At 41.3% G+C, this 19,488-nt stretch overlaps 1 protein-coding gene across 3 annotated transcripts in view; it reads right to left on the bottom strand.

Annotated features, from left to right (window-relative positions):
- Positions 1–19,488, bottom strand: part of PARD3B (par-3 family cell polarity regulator beta) — a 429,596-nt gene that overhangs the window by 267,439 nt on the left and 142,669 nt on the right. For all 3 annotated transcript variants that reach the window (XM_061455076.1, XM_061455066.1, XM_061455058.1), the window contains exon 4: positions 2,598–2,707. In XM_061455076.1, the coding sequence (XP_061311060.1) occupies positions 2,598–2,707 (110 nt within the window). The remainder of the gene's footprint in view (positions 1–2,597; positions 2,708–19,488) is intronic.

The raw sequence follows: 19,488 nt of genomic DNA, 5'->3' as shown, positions 1-19,488 counted from the left end.
GCATTACTTATCATACCCTCATAGAAATAAATCAGTGCTGTCTTCAGAGATTCAGATCATAACCACCTCTCAAGAAAGTGATCAACTACTGGAGAACCAGTATGTACTGTATAAGAGAGCACACAATCTAACTGCAACTCTTTCTACAGAGAGCCAAACTGCCAGTTCTACATGTGCCAAACACCAAATTGCCAGAAGTGCCAAAACAATTATGGTAATTATGGAAGACAATTTCAATTACAAAATGATTGCTAAGATAATTGGGGAATAAATACAGAGACTTCATTTTTACTACACACACTGAAAATTGTTTTGTCTACCCACAACTCTGGTTTTTCTAACTTGCATGTGACTGCAAGGAAGCAGTTTAATGTGAAAAAACCCTCATGTTTGTGGCAAACGAAATGCAGTATTAATTTTACATTTCCAGCAGCAATATATGGAACAAATTAATCTTCTCTAAATATTGCTTTAACACCTGCATGAAAGAGCACAGCTATATTCAAAATGCAGTGTTCAGTTGTTTGTGCCATGTTTTTTCAGTTGTCAGGTATTGATTCTTCCCTGTGTTTTAAAACAATCTGTACCTAATTTAACCTATGTTGTTTAAGCTTTCTGTGCTTCCCAAAACATTATGCCAAAGCATATTTCAGCATGATTGAGAATGAGGGGTTTATAAATGGCACTGTTGCAAAAATAAGAGCTGGTGTAATGTATTTTGCTGTAACAGATTTTTACTTTAACAATGAAAACTTTCAACCCTCTGGGCCTTCCCCCCGGCCCTTACATGGCATTTCAAAAAGACCCAAGAGCCTTCTCCACAGTTACCTGTCCAGCTTTGACTGTTACCTTGCAGCTGACAGAGGAATACTCTCTATTTTAGGCACAGAGAATCCCTTTCAGCCTAGAGGATCCTTGTGCACTGATGCAAGTCAGTGAAGCATGGTGAGAGTTTAGCTTCCAGGTCTAACTGCAATCCTCATATAATGGTATAAAATACACTTGTCACCACTAATACGGTATTTAAAGAAAACCCAGCAAACCAACAAAAACCTATCTTCCTCTCCTTTATGGCCAAAAATAAAACATTCAAAACATGACCTGGAATGCAACAAATTTCACCAATTTTTCCACTTTTTTTTTTTTTTGTCCCATGATTATAATACACCAGAGGTCAGCATCACACATTGACATACTCACTTTACACATCTCAACTTTGCAAAGAGAGGAAGATCTGCATTGTTAACCAGGAATTCTTCTTTGTACTTTTATTTGTCAGACTAAGTCAGTATTTCATTAATATGTGAGTGCTTTCAGCAAACATCAAGAAAAACCTCTCAGCTCAAATAGGTCTGACAAGTGACATGGGACTTGGACAAAGTTCAGCTCCCTGTAACACCATAATGCACATGGAGAGCCACTAGAAGGTTTAAAATTACACCACTTAGCAAATAACATAAGCCATTGTAAAATAAGAGGCACACTAAATATTTAGATGCACATACATTTGGCCATGTAGAGAGAAATGACAGTTGGCTAAAATCCTGTGTTGGCCTTCAGAAGACCAGTTAAGACTGAGATCCGCTGAACATTATTCATACATAATCTGACTTTCTATTTACTACTTCACTCACACAATCTTAACCAGAAGTATGATCCTTAATACACCTTCAGCTGAGAAGGTTTCCACCACCAGCATGTGTCGCTGATCCCCAGTTCTTTCCTCTTGCTTCCTAGTGTGCCAATACAGCCATCTGTGGAATTTTGCTATAAACTAGTTGCGATCTAGTGCAGAAGCAGATCTGAAATCTTTCTAGGCAAACATCAAGTCTATGATAAAGCTTTATGCTGTTTGATGCACTTATGTATCTCAGCTGACATTGAGAAAGTACAAAGAATTTCATCTTTTTACAAGTAACATAGCAACACCTTCCCCACACACAAACACAAAGCTTCAGGCCTTAAAACTCAAATAAAAAATGTGCCACAAGCCTGACAAAGACATTATCATTTTTAGATTTAATGCAGACTGCAATAACATCTAATTAAGAGTTACTACATCCTCTCTAGTAGTGTCTTTGCACTAATATTTAGTAAGAACTATTTGTTGAAAACAAATTTGTCTCCAAGGGAAGTCAGGCTGCAAAACAGAAAAGCAAGAGAGAGAAGAGACCATGGAGGATAGTAGTAGGGTGCTAAAGGAAGACAGAAATGCCATGAGAAAACAAGGGAAGTGGAAAAGCGTGGAAAGACAGATGATGCATACTAACAGGGAAACACATTTTTCCCACTACACAGTGGTGAACTGGACAAAAGGATACTGAACAAATACATAATTGCTAGGTTCATATTCCAGTGCCTTATGTCACCAATGAGCTTTATGTGAATGTCTTATTTTTAAAAAAGAGAACCACCGTTAGTTGACTGTATAATCTAAACCAGCCATTTTGTCCATAAGAAATTCTATCCCTTACAGAAAATGAGCATGATGCACTTGTTTTAGATACAAGTACAGACATAGCTTGTAAAACTGCTATACACCAAAAGGTAAGAACAGGTTTTGCCTTTAAAAAAAAGGTGAATTACATGACACCTACTGCTACAACATGCTTGAGACTGTGGTCGCTGGGATGAGAAGCACTGGGGTGGAAGTCAGCAGGTGGGCCCAAAGATGGATCACTGCTCCTTCGAACTAGAAGTGGGGTACCTAAGAAACAAAATGAAGAGAAATGGTTCAAGGGTGCTACAGGAACACAGGGCAAATGTAGTTTAACTAAGACATGCATACAGTGCTTAAATATAAGTATCTGTGGCAATATCCACCTGTAAATTACTAGCTCTAGTGAGGTTCTTCCATTTATTATTTATTGGGCTAAAGAAACGAGAACATTTTAAGCTCTGTTATATAGACTTTCACCAATGAGTTGCTAAATTAGGTAAAAACTGCTGATGAACAGTAGTAAAAGGCACCTTCTTAGAAAAACAAGTAAGTATTTGCACATATCTGTGACCACAAGTACCATCAAGTTCTGACAGAGAAACCATATGCTTGGTCTAAGGAATAACTAAACACAGGAAGAACTGGACTGCTACTGTTTGGTCCTGCAGCTGGTAGTGGTTACTTAACTAAACCAAACTAAATGCCTAAAGCCTTTTGTTCCACACACTAAGGACATGTCTCGCTGTGATGTTCTACATTAACCCATCAAACTGGGATCTCACAATCTCATCTTGAACTGTTCCTTACTTTCTCCTACTGTGTGCCCAAAAGCTGTACTGAGCAACTGCTTGTCTCTCCCGTACCAATCAGTTATACAAGCCCACACTTAAACTGTATGGAAGTCTGCTCTGAGTATGATGGCAAGACCACATATTTAGAGTCATAAATCTTATTTCCATAAGCTCCCAAAATGCAGCAGTCCATCACCACTACTTCTATACTGTCTCAACCTGAGGCATATAAATGACAGATAAGGCACAGGGTTTCGGGTACAGACAGCTAAAGGGTATCTAAACAACTCCCTATATATTTAATATCTTACATGCTTTGGCCTAGCTCTGCAGAGACAGCTTAAATAAGGATATAGGAGAAGAAAGGGAAGAGGTGTTATTCACAGCAGATCTGCCTCTCACTACCAACTCTCAGGATTCCCAGGGAAGAGACATAGGCAGTTGCAGTTGTTTCAGAGAAGCTGTAGACTAAACAGCTTTCTCTTGCAGGCATCTCCAATTAGACTCACCAGCTATTCATGTCTATTCACACACTGTCTGGGAACAACCTCAAAGACCAGCCAGCAGCTTCTAGCGACACAGCCATCCAGTTAGCTATAGAACACTCCCTGCAGAACTTGCAGGTGGAGTGAGAGGGAAAACATCTTTAGTAATATGAGAAAAGAATTTCTCAACATTATCCAAAATAGAATTAAACAAAAATTACTTTTTCACAAGTCTTTCCAAAATAATTTATGCATAGGCAAAGAAAAAAAAAATGAAGAGAACATTCGTCCGAGACAGTCATTTTTCAAATGTTGCAAGTGAGTGAAAATAAGATTATAACTGTCAGTTATAATATTAATTATAGTGCCTGGGACCAATGGCAGCCATAATTACTAGATCTATAATAGAAATTGAATATGCAACGGTTTCCTCATTAGAGATGCACTAACAAAGCTGGAGTCACTGTACCACATTCACTCTCAGCACAACTTTCTAATTGTAGCTGGGATAAATACCAGCACCTGATGCTGAGGAACAACCAGAGAAACTAATGCTCTTACCCTTCCTCATAGTGAGCAACAGATTTTTTTTATGCAGGTAATCCCTTCTATGTCCACTTATACATAAAATCAATAAGACAAGCAAAAGTAAGACTTAAATTTGCATCCTGATATTGAGGGAATGTTGAAATATCAAAAGGTGAATATTGGGTTTTGTTCCAAGCGACTATAATCCTGATGCCAAGAGCTATGCATGTTTTTATGAGGAGATTCTGAAGAAAAGGATTGATAACCAACTTTATATATGTCATGTGATCTTCCAAAGGTGGTAGTAGGTCAAAAGGAACCAAATCTCTCCACTAAAATATTCCTGCTCTTCACATGGTGCTGAAAAGAATTTTTTCCTCTCTAAGTGCATTTGATAGGAAGGTGCGTGCAAACTGAAGCCAAAGTGTTGGATTTTTTAAGTTACTCCCTTCTGGAAGATAAATAATTTGCTCAGTCAATTGCTGAGGTGAGTAGCTTGAGAGAGGACGCCTGCAACATCGGAGTGGAGCGGGGAGAGATCAGCGTCCAAGAGCCTCAACTCCGAGCGACAAAAGCCATCGAGGAGGGAGCCTCAAGTCCTCAACAGGACTTGTGCAGGAGCCGGCAGCTCAGCTCTCGCGAGCAGGGACTCACCGGGGGCGGAGCCAGCAGGCTCGGCGGCAGCTGTGAGCGGTTGAAAACCTGCACAGGGAGCGCGGTGAACAGAGCGGGTCAAGGCAGTTTGTGGGGGCAGGCGAGTGGGGTGACTGCCTGATCAAGAGGGCTCGCCTGGAGCGCAGGAGGAGGAAGGATTGCTTGCTTCTGCGGAGAGACGTAGACGGACCGATCGACCAGACAGATCATGGTCACCACTCGATCAAAACCTGTAGTGAGGAATAACGTGGGTACCCAGACTGAGCCTTCCTGCAGACATGCGGCCGTGCAGGTCTCTGGCTGCAGTGAATGCCTGAGCCTGGCACTTGTATCAGAGAGAGCCAGTGACACCGTTTGTGTGCGGTGTCAGCAAGTAGATGACCTGCTAAAGCAGGTGGTTGAACTGAGGGAGGACTTAGAAAAGTTGAGAGCTATCAGAGAGTGTGAAAGTGAGATTGATTGGTGGAGCCACAGCCTAAGGCAAGGGCAGAGGGAAGTGGCTGAACAAGTGATGGATCCCCTTCCCTCCTACCATCAGACAGAAGGAGTAAACTTAAGGGACAAGGAGGTATGGAGGGAGGTCCCTCCTCGGAGAGGTAAGTGAAAACTCTCACAATCCCTTCCTTCCTCCCAGTTGCCCTTGAGTAACAGGAATGAGGTCTTGGAACTACAGGGCCAGGTAAATGGAGATGGAGGGGTAGATCTATCTAGTGAGTCACCTAGGGCTTGTCACTCACCCCCATGCCTTAGAACTTCCTCAACAAAGAAGAAAAGAAGAGTAATTGTGGTGGGTGACTCCCTTCTGAGGGGAACAGAAGGGCCCATTTGTCGACCAGATCCATCCCACAGGGAAGTCTGCTGCCTACCTGGGGCTCAGATTGGCGATGTTAAAAGGAAACTCTGATCTGGTGCAGCCCTCTGACTACTATCCACTGCTGTTTTTTCAGGTTGGCAGTGATGAAATTATTACAAGCAGGGCAAGGGCAATGAAGAGAGACTTCAGGGCTCTGGGACGGCTGGTTAGAGGGTCTGGAGCGCAAGTGGTGTTTGCTTCCATACCTGTTACAAGCAAAGGTGAAGAGATAAATAGGAAGAGACTGCAGATTAATGTATGGCTACGGGACTGGTGCCAAAGGCAGGGGTTTGGGTTTTTCAATCATGGGCTGCTATATGAGACACCTGGTTTGCTGGGGGCAGGTGGGATACATCAGTCCCAGAAGGGGAGAAGGTTTCTGGGGCAGGAGTTAGCAGGGCTCATTGACAGGGCTTTAAACTAGGTAGGAAGGGGGAAGGGGAGATAACTGGGCCTGTTGGGGACAAGCCCAAGAGAAACATGCTAGGGCTTGAAGAATGGCAGACTAGGGAGAACTCTCAATCTGTTGTTTCATTTGAGGGAAAGGGTAGTTGTTTAGACCCTGTCCCACAGGGAAAAAGGGTACCTGGGCAAGAGTTAGCAGAGCTCACTCACAGAGCTCTAGGTTAGATTCAAAGTGCGAGGGGGTTGTAGCTGGGTTTGAACTAGTGGGGCAATGTTCTAGTATGAATGAAGACCAGGAGGCCTCCTGCCTTCCAAGGGTGCCACTAGCGTGCTCTGCTCGCTCCCTGAAATGCCTGTACACCAACGCACGCAGCATGGGGAATAAACAGGAGGAGTTAGAAGTCTGTGTGCGGTCTAAAGGTTATAACCTGGTGGCAATTACAGAGACATGGTGGGACAGCTCACATGACTGGAATGTGGTCATGGATGGCTATGTCCTTTTTAGGAAAGATAGGTCAGCAAAGCGAGGTAGTGGAGTTGCTCTTTATGTGAAAGAGCGACTAGAATGTATTGAGTTCTGTCCAGGGGCAGATGAGGACCAACTGGAAAGTCTGTGGGTGTGAATTAAGGGACAGGCTGGTACAGGTGGCACAGTTGTGGGGGTCTATTATAGACCTCCTGATCAGGACGAAGGAGTTGAGGCTTTCTACAGGCAACTGAAAGCAGCCTCACGACTACATGCCTTGGTCCTTATGGGGGATTTTAACTACCCCGATATTTGCTGGAAGACTTACACAGCCAGTCATTCACAGTCCAGGAGGTTCCTCCAGTGCATTGATGATAACTTCTTAATGCAAATGGTGGACGAACCAACTAGGATGGGAGCACTGCTGGATCTGGTACTCACCAACAAGGAGGGTCTGGTTGAAGTAGTGACGGTCAATGGCAGTCTGGGCTGCAGTGACCATGAGATGGTGGACTTTAGGATCTTGTATGGGAGGAATAGAATACCTAGCAAGGCCACAATTCTGGATTTCCGAAGGGCAAACTTTGGCCTCTTCTATCAATTGCTAAGGGAAGTATCATGGCAAAGGGTACTAGGTGGTAAAGGGGCTCAAGATAGTTGGTCAGCATTCAAGGACTACTTCTTCCAAGCTCAGGATCAAAGTGTCCCAATGAGTAGGAAGTCAAGTAGGGGAGCCAGGAGACCCGCATGGTTAAACAAGGAACTGCTGGGCAAACTCATACGGAAAAAGAGAATCTATGGATTATGGAAGGAGGGGCTGGCCACTTGGGAGGAATATAGGACGGCTGTTAGAGGATGTAGGGAAGCAATTAGGACAGCTAAGGCCTCCTTGGAACTTAATCTGGCAGGCCGGGTCAAGGACAATAGAAAGGGCTTCTTCAAATACATAGCGAATAAAACTAACACAAGAAGCAGTATAGGCCCACTGCTGAATGAGGTGGGTGCCCTGGAGACAGAGGATATAAAGAAGGCAGAGGTGTTGAATGCCTTCTTTGCCTCTGTCTTTACTCCTGCAGACTCTCCCCAGGGGACCCAGATTCCTATAGCCCCGGAAGGAGTCAGGATAAAGGAGGAGTCTGCTTTGGTAGATAAGAATTGGGTTAGGGATCAGTTAAGTAATCTGGACATCTATAAATCAATGGGTCCGGATGGAATACACCCATGGGTGCTGAGGGAGCTGGCGGAGGTCATTGCTGAGCCACTCTCCATCATCTTTGGTAAGTCGTGGGAAACAGGTAAGGTGCCTGAGAATTGGAGGATGGCAAATGTCACGCCGGTCTATAAGAAGGGCAAGAAGGAGGACCCGGGTAATTATAGACCGGTCAGCCTTACCTCCATCCCTGGAAAGATGATGGAACAACTTATTCTTGACACCATCTCTAGACATATCAAGGATGAGGGGGTCATTAAGAGCAGCCAACATGGCTTTACCAAGGGGAAGTCATGTTTGACCAACCTTATAGCCTTCTATGAGCAAGTAACTAGGTGGATGGATGATGGTAGAGCGGAAGATGTGTTTTTTCTTGATTTCAGTAAGGCATTTGATACTGTCTCCCACAGCATCCTCACAGATAAGCTAAGGAAGTGTGGGCTTGATGATCAGGTAGTGAGGTGGATCAAGAACTGGTTGGAAGGAAGAAGGCAGAGAGTTGTGGTCAATGGGGCAAAATCTAGCTGGAGGTCTGTGACTAGTGGAGTCCCTCAGGGGTCAGTGCTGGGACCAGTGCTGTTTAATATTTTCATCAACGACCTGGATGAGGGAACTGAGTGTACCCTCAGCAAGTTTGCTGATGATACTAAACTGGGAGGAGTGGCTGACACACCAGAAGGCTGTGTTGCCATTCAGCGAGACCTGGACAGGCTGGAGAGTTGGGCGGAGAGGAACTTGATGAAATTCAACAAGGGCAAGTGTAGAGTCCTGCATCTGGGGAAGAACAACCCCATGTACCAGTACAGGTTGGGGGTTGACCTGCTGGACAGTAGTGAAGGGGAAAGGGACCTGGGGGTCCTGGTGGATAGGAGGATGACCATGAGCCAGCAATGTGCCCTTGTGGCCAAGAAGGCCAATGGCATCCTAGGGTGCATTAGAAAGGTGTGGTTAGTAGGTCAAGAGATGTTCTCCTCCCCCTCTACTCTGCCTTGGTGAGGCCGCATCTGGAATATTGTGTCCAGTTCTGGGCCCCTAAGTTCAAGAAGGACAGGGAACTGCTGGAGAGAGTCCAGCGCAGGGCAACGAAGATGATTAAGGGAGTGGAACATCTCCCGTATGAGGAGAGGCTGAGGGAGCTGGGACTCTTTAGCTTGGAGGAGACTGAGGGGTGACCTCATCAATGTTTACAAACATGTAAAGGGTGAGTGTCAGGATGATGGAGCTAGGTTTTTTTTCAGCGATGTCCAATGACAGGACAAGGGGCAGTGGGTGTAAACTGGAGCATAGGAGGTTCCATGTGAACATCAGGAAAAATTTCTTTACTGTGAGAGTGACAGAGCACTGGAACAGGTTGCCCAGGGGGGTTGTGGAGTCTCCTACATTGGAGACATTCAAGGCCCGCCTGGACAAGTTCCTGTGTGATGTACTCTAGGTTACCCTGCTCTTGCAGGAGGGTTGGACTAGATGATCTTTTGAGGTCCCTTCCAACCCTTAGGATTCTGTGATTCCTTAAAATATTTTTTCCTGTGTATACTGTGAATGACCAAAGTGTTTCCAGTGACCTGTGCCCAATTTTCAGTCTCTTCAATGCAGCACTTTGAAAACAGATGCTTGAGACACTTCTGCGTGATGCAGCATAATTTAATCTCCAATTCCTTTGACATAAACATGAACAGCACAGAGAAATACTTTTGCTAAACTATCAGAAAGTGCTTTATATTGGTACTTTTATATGTAAAACTTTCGTAACTCAGTGAGCTCAAATTCTAAGTAAAACACACTGTTGCTTGTATTCTTCAAGGCCATTATCCCAGCCCCTTTTCTCATTTCTGCACCCCTTTCTCTACAAGGAGAGACCACCAGTAATTCAAAGAGGGTAAAAAAAATTCCCCACAGTCAACTAAAGAAGCCAAAGATGGCTGGGGGCACACGGACAGGGATGACACATCCCCAAAATCCACACTCGCTCTTCCTCCCAAAGTCCACACTCTGAAATTAGGTTTCTCCTTTTCCTGTCTTCTACAACCAACTCCTCATTTCTCTCTCATTCCTCTGGCTGAAAGATGAAGTCTTCCATCACTGTGACTACTGGAAGGCAGGACTCTCTTTGTTCCAAGGCCTCCCAGCTGCCACAGCAGTTGAAAGAAGATGCCTCCTGCACCGCAGTATTATGTAAGTCTTGTCTAGTAAGACAGGACCCTACTTCAGCATTTCTGTCTGCTCCCTGTACTGACTGCTGCAAGGTGCTGTTTTTACCACATTCCCTTGTTCTCAATTTTGAAGATCTCCTTTCACTTGCTTTCTGCCACTGCTTTCCAAAAAACACTGAAGCAAAATTACATGCTCCAATTCTTGGTTTACTGCTGTCCAAACTTTGAAACCAAAGTTTGCAGGAGCAATGGGATTAGAGGAAATACTGCTTTCATGTTTGGGAAGATGGCCTTGAAGCTGTTTGGTTTCTTTCTATTCCTGCAAGGCTTTGCTTATTGCCATGAGGATAGGAAATTTATGGTGCTCATCTTGAATGCTCCCCTCCTTGAACAAAAACAACTGGACTTTCTGACCACTGTCTGCAAGGCTTTCTCTTTTCTCCCAGCTTGTTGAAAATTTTAAGGTCCTACGGATCATTTTCTTGCTGAAGAGAAAATTAGAGTCTACCTTCTTAATTTTTTAAAAATGTATTTATGAACATGTAACATCATTTCTCATACAGGGATATCACAAAACATAACATCTCTGTGAATTAAGTCAGCTGCAGTCTTTAGCTGAAATAATCCGAAACAGTCCCTCTGGCCCTTACTGTTTTCCATGCATACACCACAAAGACAACAGGAGCAAGAAAACAACCTTTTATTAGACAAAAGTCAATTGAACCAAAATGCCCTCTCTAGTAGGGCAAAACAAATAGTAAGCAAGAAGATTAAAGACCTGAGAAGAAGTGAGAAGGTCCCTTTTTACAAGGAGAACACCTGATTCTCTTTCAGAAGACAGAGATTGTCAGCAGCTCCCTGAGCTAACCAACTCCCCTTCATCTCCCCTCATCCCCTGTAAGGCTCAGGGCTACTCCCTGCCATATGAACACCTTTCCCTGCCACTCAGTGCATCCCCAGCCCAAGCTTCTGTTGCAGGCTCCTTTCTTTTTTTCAGCCTCTTCCTGCCTCTTCTGTACTGCACATGCATGCTCCCTTGCACTCAGAAAGAGAGAAGCATCCCCAAATCCCACTGCCCAGGACTCAAGCCAACTCGTGAGTCAGACCATGTCTATTATACACACATACCTTAAATTTGTCCATCACTGTCTTTCTTAGACACGGATAAAATGTAATGAAGAACCATCACTGATACCATTTACTACATACGATAGACAATTACACATTTACTTAAAGAGACTGTCATTGATTTTCTTCTGTCAAGAAACAGAATATTGCCTTTTTCCTTGTTGCTTTCCTTGTGTCATGCTGTGATTTTCATGTTATTGTACTCATGCTCTTAAGTTTATGCTGAACATTTATTAACAGTGTAAGCTCAAACAGAAAATTCATTTTTTCCCTCAAATCATGATACACAGAAAAATTCTTTTCTGCATACCAAGATGATCATACAAACATGTCATTTACTAGCATTACTGGTTTGTGACAGCAGCACTTTGTATTTGTAACTTAGGAACTCAGTTTAAAAAAACCCTAGTTATCCTCATCTTGCTGCACTGCATCGGTAATCTCCAGACAATGAAAATTCAGACACATGCCCAAGACTAAAATTCTTCTCATGGTAGCAGGTTTTAACCTCAACTGCTTCAGGGTGTATTTCCCCTTCTCTCAAAATTTGCAGAGTACCTTCTAGTATGGTACCACAACACCTCCTAAGCACATGGGGATGTCTCAGCCTTATTCACAACACATACTCTGTGACAAAGCTGATTACAAGAATTCCTGTAGTTTTTCCTCTGTTTAAGTAAACTCTGTGTCATTTGGTTTCAAGCCATATAGATCAATCTTTCCCTTTGCTAGCATCACCCTCAAAAATTAGTATTTACACAGATTCATGGGTAACAGTGTATTTTCCCTGAACTCTTCTGTTTTTGTAAACATTCTTTTTTAGCTGCAAATATGGTTGAAATAAGTATATGGAAGAAACCACACTTAGATTTAAACTGGTTACATTAGGGGGAAAAAAATCTATTTAAAAAAAAAGAATTCTGCCATTTCTGCACAATTAAAAACTGAAAACTTGCATCAACACAATGGCAAAAGAAACATCTTCATGCCAGATGTAAGCCCATCTTCTTGTTTTGTTTGAAAAAGATGTAGAGAGACATTAACACATACCCTGAATAGGAGTGCACTCAGCCTTACTTCACTTTAGCCCTTTGGCAGATCAAAAAACAGCATTTCAGATTAGGAGGGGACTAACCAACCACAAGTAATGGGTTTTAGAACATTGCATATCCTCAGGTAAATAACGTAAGGTTTGAAGCTCAGGATCTCAATGTGGTTGGGGGAACTTAGGAGCTTCAGCTGCCCTTCCTGAGGTGTCGCCTAAACTTACCAGGGTCTCAAGGCTCTGAATTCTGGCATAAAATTTGGTGCCTAAATTTAAGACAGCTGAGTATCACCTACAGTGACCACAACCACAGAAAAAGAGATTATTCCAACCCCTTCTTAATTTCTCTGTTTTGCTCTTAAGTCTTCTTGCTCAGGAAAGCACAGTTCACCTCCAGGCTCAAATCCTTTTATTCTTCGGGATTTGGGCTGGAGGTTGCTGTTACAGGGACAAACTCAAAAAAATGCTGAAGACAACCAGAGTTTATTACCCATGAGCATTTTCAGTAGCCTGTGGTATCTATAATGCAGTCAAATTATGTACTAAAAAGTTATTTTCACATTGCTCTGGGTGCAAATGTTCTCAGATGACTTTTGAGTAAGCTGACAAACCAAGGAACACAGAAAAAGCAAGCACATGTGTTACCCCTGCATCAGTGACAGCTAAAACATTATGAGGTCAGCTTGTCTGTTTTTCCAGGTAACAGGGTAAAACTACTTAAGAGGAGAACAAATAATACGCTTGGACAGAATACCGCAAGCAGGTAGAAAGAGATATACAATAGATCACGTACACCTTAAAGTCATAATTTTCACAAATGTGAAATTGCACTTCAGCACAGAGAATTCTTGCTGGAAGATCTCTGAACAGACTCACAAAAACAACCACCATTTAAACTGGGAAGTCAGAATTGCTTTCAAACTGGTCCTGTCATGAAACAGTTCAGGCACTGAAACAAAACCCTGCAAGCAGGACATTAATTTATATTTAAATTTGGAAAGGTCATTAATATATGCCTATTTTTCTTCTTCTATCAAAGAATTTCCACATTAACAGGCATACAGACAGTTCTGCTGGTCAGCACTTCTTGAGAGCACTAAGCAGTCAGTGCAGGTAAATTTAGGCACCCTCAGATTTATTGCTTACCACCACCTGAGGCACCATGTAATGGCTCTGCCATGTGCTTAAAACGTAGCTGACATTAGCTTGTATGCTCTACCTTGCGACGGGACTGTGCCACTGATTTTTTACTATTTTTAATATGTAATGCTCTGACGATGTGACTTTTATGTTTAAAGCTAACTCAAATTGTTCATAATAGTACCTATCAATACAACCTCAGATCTGTAGCTATCTGTTCTTACAAAAGTGAGTACCGCAATTTTAAAATTCCCATGGATACAAGATTAAATTAATGAACGAGGATGATGTAATAGTTAATACAATTGAGTTAAATCTATAAACAGATGGAAATACACTTCCAACAAGCTCTCTCTTTTATATATTGGCGCGGTGCAGAAAAAAGTATTTCCTTATTGCTCTAAATGAGTTGTAATGTTTCTTACAAATTAGAATAAAAGCAATTGCCTACAAGCAAAACCCAGCGAAGGATTTAAACAGAGATTGTTTTGGGGTGGTGGTCTTTGGAGCCATACATTTCAAAAGAATTGTTTTCTCTCATATTAAGTCAGGTTTCAGTTACAAAGCACAAGAACTGTTCTCACCACTTTTATGACCAGAATGAAATACCTTTGGTGTTGTCATTGCCTAATGAAGCAACTATAGAATATTTACGCTTACAGCTTCAGGAGTTTCAAAGATGAATGGACATGTGAGAATCATCCATGTACATATTTTCAGTAATGAAGTTAATTTAGATCCTGTTTTCAGAGCCAAAATCTGTATCCATATGAAAAGAAGTTTATCACTCTCATCTTAAGGTATTAGGATACATAGGTATATCTACAGAAGATGTACAAGTAATGCTGCTACTTTCTCCCTGTTTCAAAATTTCTCTCAAGGAGGTTTCCAGCTGGAAGACAAGACTTTGGTTTGGATCTTAACTGAGTATTCTCTTCTCACACTTAAGGTCATAGTACACATCAGATCTAGAGTCATTTCAGGATCTTCTGACCTCCATCACAACACAATGCTCCTATTTTCAGCTGCTCATAAGACAGCAATGGAGCACACAAAGTTACTGGAGTGGTGGGAGCACCATGATTCTGCAGTCTTGACAGCAGATATCATGTGGAAGAGACCCAGCAGAAGTGAAGGCGCTGCAGCCCAATCCTCCTGATGAGAGGATTAATCATCTCACAACAGGGAGCTGTGATTCCCCCCCCCCCCCCAACCTGAGCTCTAGCAAAATGTACAACTCTCATCCTTGCTGGGCAGACTGATGAGGAGCGTTGTGAGAACTATTTGGCTATTGCCAACAAAAATCAGCACTTCTGATTACAGCACAGGCTTTCTCTTATTCTTGTTCAAGTGAACCACCTTTGTGAATCAGCCAGCGGGTGCAAATCTCCAGCTTCAGACACAGGATTAAAATTTACAGCAGCTTCAAACATTTTGGTTTTAGACTATCATTTAGGAAAAAAAAAAATAAATTGTGTTGCAGTAGAATTTCCTTACACACACATTTTTTTGGTTGGAGTGAAGGGGGTGTTTGTTTATATATATCTAAAAACACCAGTTGTCTTCATCATCCAACTTGCTGGGGACAGTAAAACATATACATCTTATTAGACTGTTTTTTTTTTTAAAGCGGCATATTATCTGTAGTTACTGAATTTAAATAAATCATTTTAGGCTAATATATCCTATAAGATTTTAAAACTAATAGATCTCAGACTCTCACACCTCATTTTTATTCATGGATTGAAAGGTGATAATAAGTATTTCTGCTATTTCAATTCCCAGCCCATTTCTCAACTTCAAATGAAATACTTAACGAACTGTACTAGTTGAATAAACTGACATAAAAAAACCCCAACAGTCTGTGCACCTGCAAAAGAGGCCAGACTGCCAAAAGCTGGTTTAGCACTTCAGCTAACATCAGTTACAGGTGCTTATGCAGTCACTTTTCCACAGTTCAATGGTTCCATTTTCTTTAAAACTTTGGCAGCTAAACTGTGCAGCTTGAATATCACTTTGATAGCATTTTATTGCTAGTAGTAGAATAGCAAATTATATTTTTTAATATATTTTAATGATATTTTAAAGGAGTATCACAAATTAAGGCATTAGCATAGGTGTTTGTAATATTTAAATGACCTATATATTTATATATCTGATCTAAATTAACAACCTTTTCTGGTTTGACCTTTCCTTTTAAAAGAAATCCTATTATGATTATTTTCTATTCGGGTCATGGTGAACTAGTTCTAGTCTCAAATTTCAAACTTCTTCCTGCTGATTTTATAAGACATTAACATAAAATAGTGAAACCTCCTGAACTTGAAACCTTCTGTGAGGTTTCAAGGAATAAGATCACAAGAACAGCTATATTGGGTCCACCTCATCTGCCATCCTGCATCTATACATGGTAGCAAATACTCAAGGAGAAGGCATAACAAAGTGTTATATTCTACCAGCTTGGAAAAACTAATACTTGAAAAATTTCCAAATCAGAGTAGCATCTAGACCACCTTATTTTAACAGTTGCTGGTGACTCATTTCCTGTGAGTTTGTCTAATTCTATTACAACTCATCCACTTTTGACCTGTAACACCTAATTACACTGTCTAGTTGAATGGTTCATGAAAAAGTTAGTTTTGGGTTGTTTGCTTTGTAGTCCATTGAACCATAATCTTGCTCAATAATTCCAGTTTTTACGTGGTGAGGGAAGCAAATAATCATTCCCTGTTAGTCTCTCTTAATATTTAAATGTTAAGATGACTATTTTTGTAGGAAAGTTTAAAAGGACTCAATCACAGAGGGTCATTTGTCCTTTTCTGTCGAAGGGTTATGAAGAGATGACCAAAGTGTTTTGTGGGATTTATCTCTTTACTGAACGTACTACATCCTTCTTTTACTTAATGTCTAGAATAAACAATTTCCTCTAATGAAGTAATGAGTTAGGAGGAACGTAAAACAGAAATCAACAGCCAGTGTGTGGGAAAATTGTGCAACATATTGGGAGGGAGGTGCATCTTTTGCCAATTACGTTCAGGTGTAATAAATACACAACTCTCCATTTAACTTGGCTGAGATTCTAGATTATCTGTTTGTAAGAAACAATCAAAATCTGAAGTGGCACTTCAAAGTAAAGAGACAAATAACTATCAACTATGGCTCTTGAAAACGTGTATTAAATAGAAAGTGGTGAGAAAGAATGACATGGCAATGGGCAAACTGACTGAATCATTTACCTGCTCCTGGTAACTAATGGTGACTTTCATGAGGATGGGCTCATCAGTATCCTGGAACATGTTCATATGGAAGCAAACAGTAAACAATCATTATCAAACATTGCAAAAAAATGTGTAAAACTATTAGTTTGGTTCTTAAGAAGAAGGGGAATCTACTACCTCAAGACCTTTAGATGAGGTGTTTCTGCAAGTTAAATAAGAAAATGTCAAACTATCAATCAGCCAAGCTTAGCAGGCTCATTTTCAAACTGAAATACACATTTTGCCATACTGCCTCAGAGGTAAACAGCACATAGAGATTTATAAACACACTTACACACTCCTTTGTCTCACCTAGCACTAAAGTGTACTTATTGACAGAGATTGCACTATAGCATTCCAGTATGATATTATACTATAGCCTTCCAAAACCTTCAGCTGCAAACATTAAGCTTACTAAATGGGTTGGTCTGTTTCTTTTTAAGAGCTACTACCTCTAAAACTAACTATTCATCATAACAATATACAAATACTCACAAAACCCAGCAATATCAGAAAATTAGCAGTACAGACAAAAATCTTAAGAAAAAACACTGACATCAAGTAAAGTATGTCAAAAAGCAGCACAGACTTTTATAATAAAATTTATTCCATCGTTCTAAGTCCCATTCATCACCTTCCCCAGAACCTTCCCTGAGGCAATAAAAGGCTCGAAATTAACATCTCAGCTAGAAAGCTACCGCACAAAAATGTGTAACTAGTAATGGAAAAATATTTTTCTTCCTACTTAACATATTTTCATGAAGATACCTGCTGCCGCAAAGTAAGGCATTTTAAACCAAGTGCAAAAGGAATAGGGACAAGGGGAATAATTGATGAGAAATAATTCTGGGCGAAATCAGAGGCAGAGTGGCTATAAAAAAGAAACAGGGTTTTTTGGTAACTGACTATGTCCATAAATTTATTACCTACACTACTGCTAAATTTGTGGGTACTGGGAAAGAAAGGAAAGACTGGCTTTTTTTCCAAATGAGCAACCCAGAGACAAAGAAACACATGGAAAATTTTTATGTATGTATGTGTGTGTGTATATACATATTTACAGAAAGCATTACTGTATTCTTTTGCTGCAATACAAAGATAAACTTTAGCTATGCTGGTGCAAAGCTTATTTCCATGAATCAAGGACAACTAAATAATACCAACCTTAAGTCATAGGGTCAAAATATACCAAGCCTGCACTCTGACTGAAATGAAAAGTTATCTTCAAACCTTTAGCTTGCCTGAGAACAGAAACCATTTGTTTTAGGAACACAAGTAGACTTTAATCGATCATCACATTTCTTTAAAAGCAGATTAAACTGGATGCTGCAGAGGAGAAAAATCTATCAACAGTGTCATTCCCACAACACCTATGACAAACAGAGCAGAACAATGTTTGATATCACTACTATAAGGGCAACCTTCCAGTCCACAGAAAGAGAATAGTCATATTTACTTAAGGAAATAAGCAGTATTGCCTCAAATCTCAGAAGGCAGCGTGTGCTTCTAAGAATGCATTTCTGTTGAAACTTACCAATTTCAAAATGTTAGTTTTCCCTGAATCACACAGGAGAGACTTGTTATACCCATGTAGTACACTCAGTGTACTGACAGACATCATAACACTTAGCCAATAAACTGACATTGCAAAATTAAAATTAACAGGACAGCTTTTGTGCAAGAAAAAAAAGTGTCCTTCTGACTTACTCTGATGCAGCATGAGCACTGTACATAAGCATTAGCAACACTTTTGTTTAGCAAATTAAGAGTTTTAGTTTATATCTGTCATGGTTTAAACCCAGCCAGACAGCTCGTTCACTCACTCCCCCCCTTCTTGCCCTCCCCCTACTCCCAGAGGGATGGAGAGGAGAATCAAAAGAATGCAACTCCCACGAGTTGAGATAAGAACAGTTTAGTAACTAGGGTGTAACACAGATCACTACTGCTACCACCAATAATAACAATGATGAAGGAAATAACAAGGGAAGAGAATACAACACCTCACCACCTGCCGACCAATAACTCACCCTCCACCCCGACCAACCGAGCACCGACCGATACCTCCTCCAACCCCACAGTGCCCTAGCCCGTCCAGGTAACTCTCCAGTTACATCCTGGCGATGACGTGCTGTGGTATGGAATACCTCTTTGGTCAGTTTGGGTCAGGTGTCCTGTCTCTGCTTCCTCCTGGCTTCCCCTCCTCCCTGGCAGAGCATGAGGCTCACAAAGTCCTTGGCCAGACCAAAACATCAGTGTTACCAGCTCTGTTCCCAGGCCGAAAGTCAAAATACAGCACTGCACCAGCTACCAAGGAGAAAAATGACTGCTACTCATGAACCCAGGACAATATTTGTTTTCGTAATGTTTTAGAAAGCATAATCATGTGGCTTCCCTGCATTTAAAAACACACTGTGTATCTCAACACCAACTTGAAAGAGAACTAACCGAATACATGCTCTTTAAGATGCCCACAAGCCTACTTGTAATACTTCGAAGAGCACGAGAAAGAGAAGGAATTCTTTCCACGCTCTAAAGCCACACAGAAGTGGACAACATCTGTACCCTGTCAGGCCTATCAAGGGAGAAACTTCCAAAAACTCCCAGAAGAAAACTTGCCTTCAATTCCCTTGAACTTCAAACTAAAGACACTGCCAATGGAAACATCTCTGTCAACTGACTTAGTAACCTAAACACAGAGGGCCATTCAAACTAAACAAGTGTTTTGAACAATCCCGTGAAGCACGATTTAAGCTAGATCAAGCCCAAAACCACACAAATATTTTCAGCCGATTAAGTATATTCTCTATCTGAAAGCACCAAAACACTTTCAAGGAAATTCCATAAGAGTGCAAATAACCTTTCCCAAATGTTAGAAAAGACACAGCCACAAGACCAACAACTGCATCAAAATGGAAAATCAAAACTTTCTAGGCTAG

The sequence above is a fragment of the Pezoporus flaviventris genome, unplaced genomic scaffold (genome assembly GCF_033815535.1).
Source record: "Pezoporus flaviventris isolate CSIRO_AGI_PZ_B2104156 unplaced genomic scaffold, CSIRO_AGI_Pfla_v1 ptg000001l, whole genome shotgun sequence".
Taxonomy (NCBI): domain Eukaryota; kingdom Metazoa; phylum Chordata; class Aves; order Psittaciformes; family Psittacidae; genus Pezoporus; species Pezoporus flaviventris.
The sequence above is the reverse complement of the archived record's forward strand: the minus strand, read 5'-3'. Positions and strand labels throughout refer to the sequence as shown.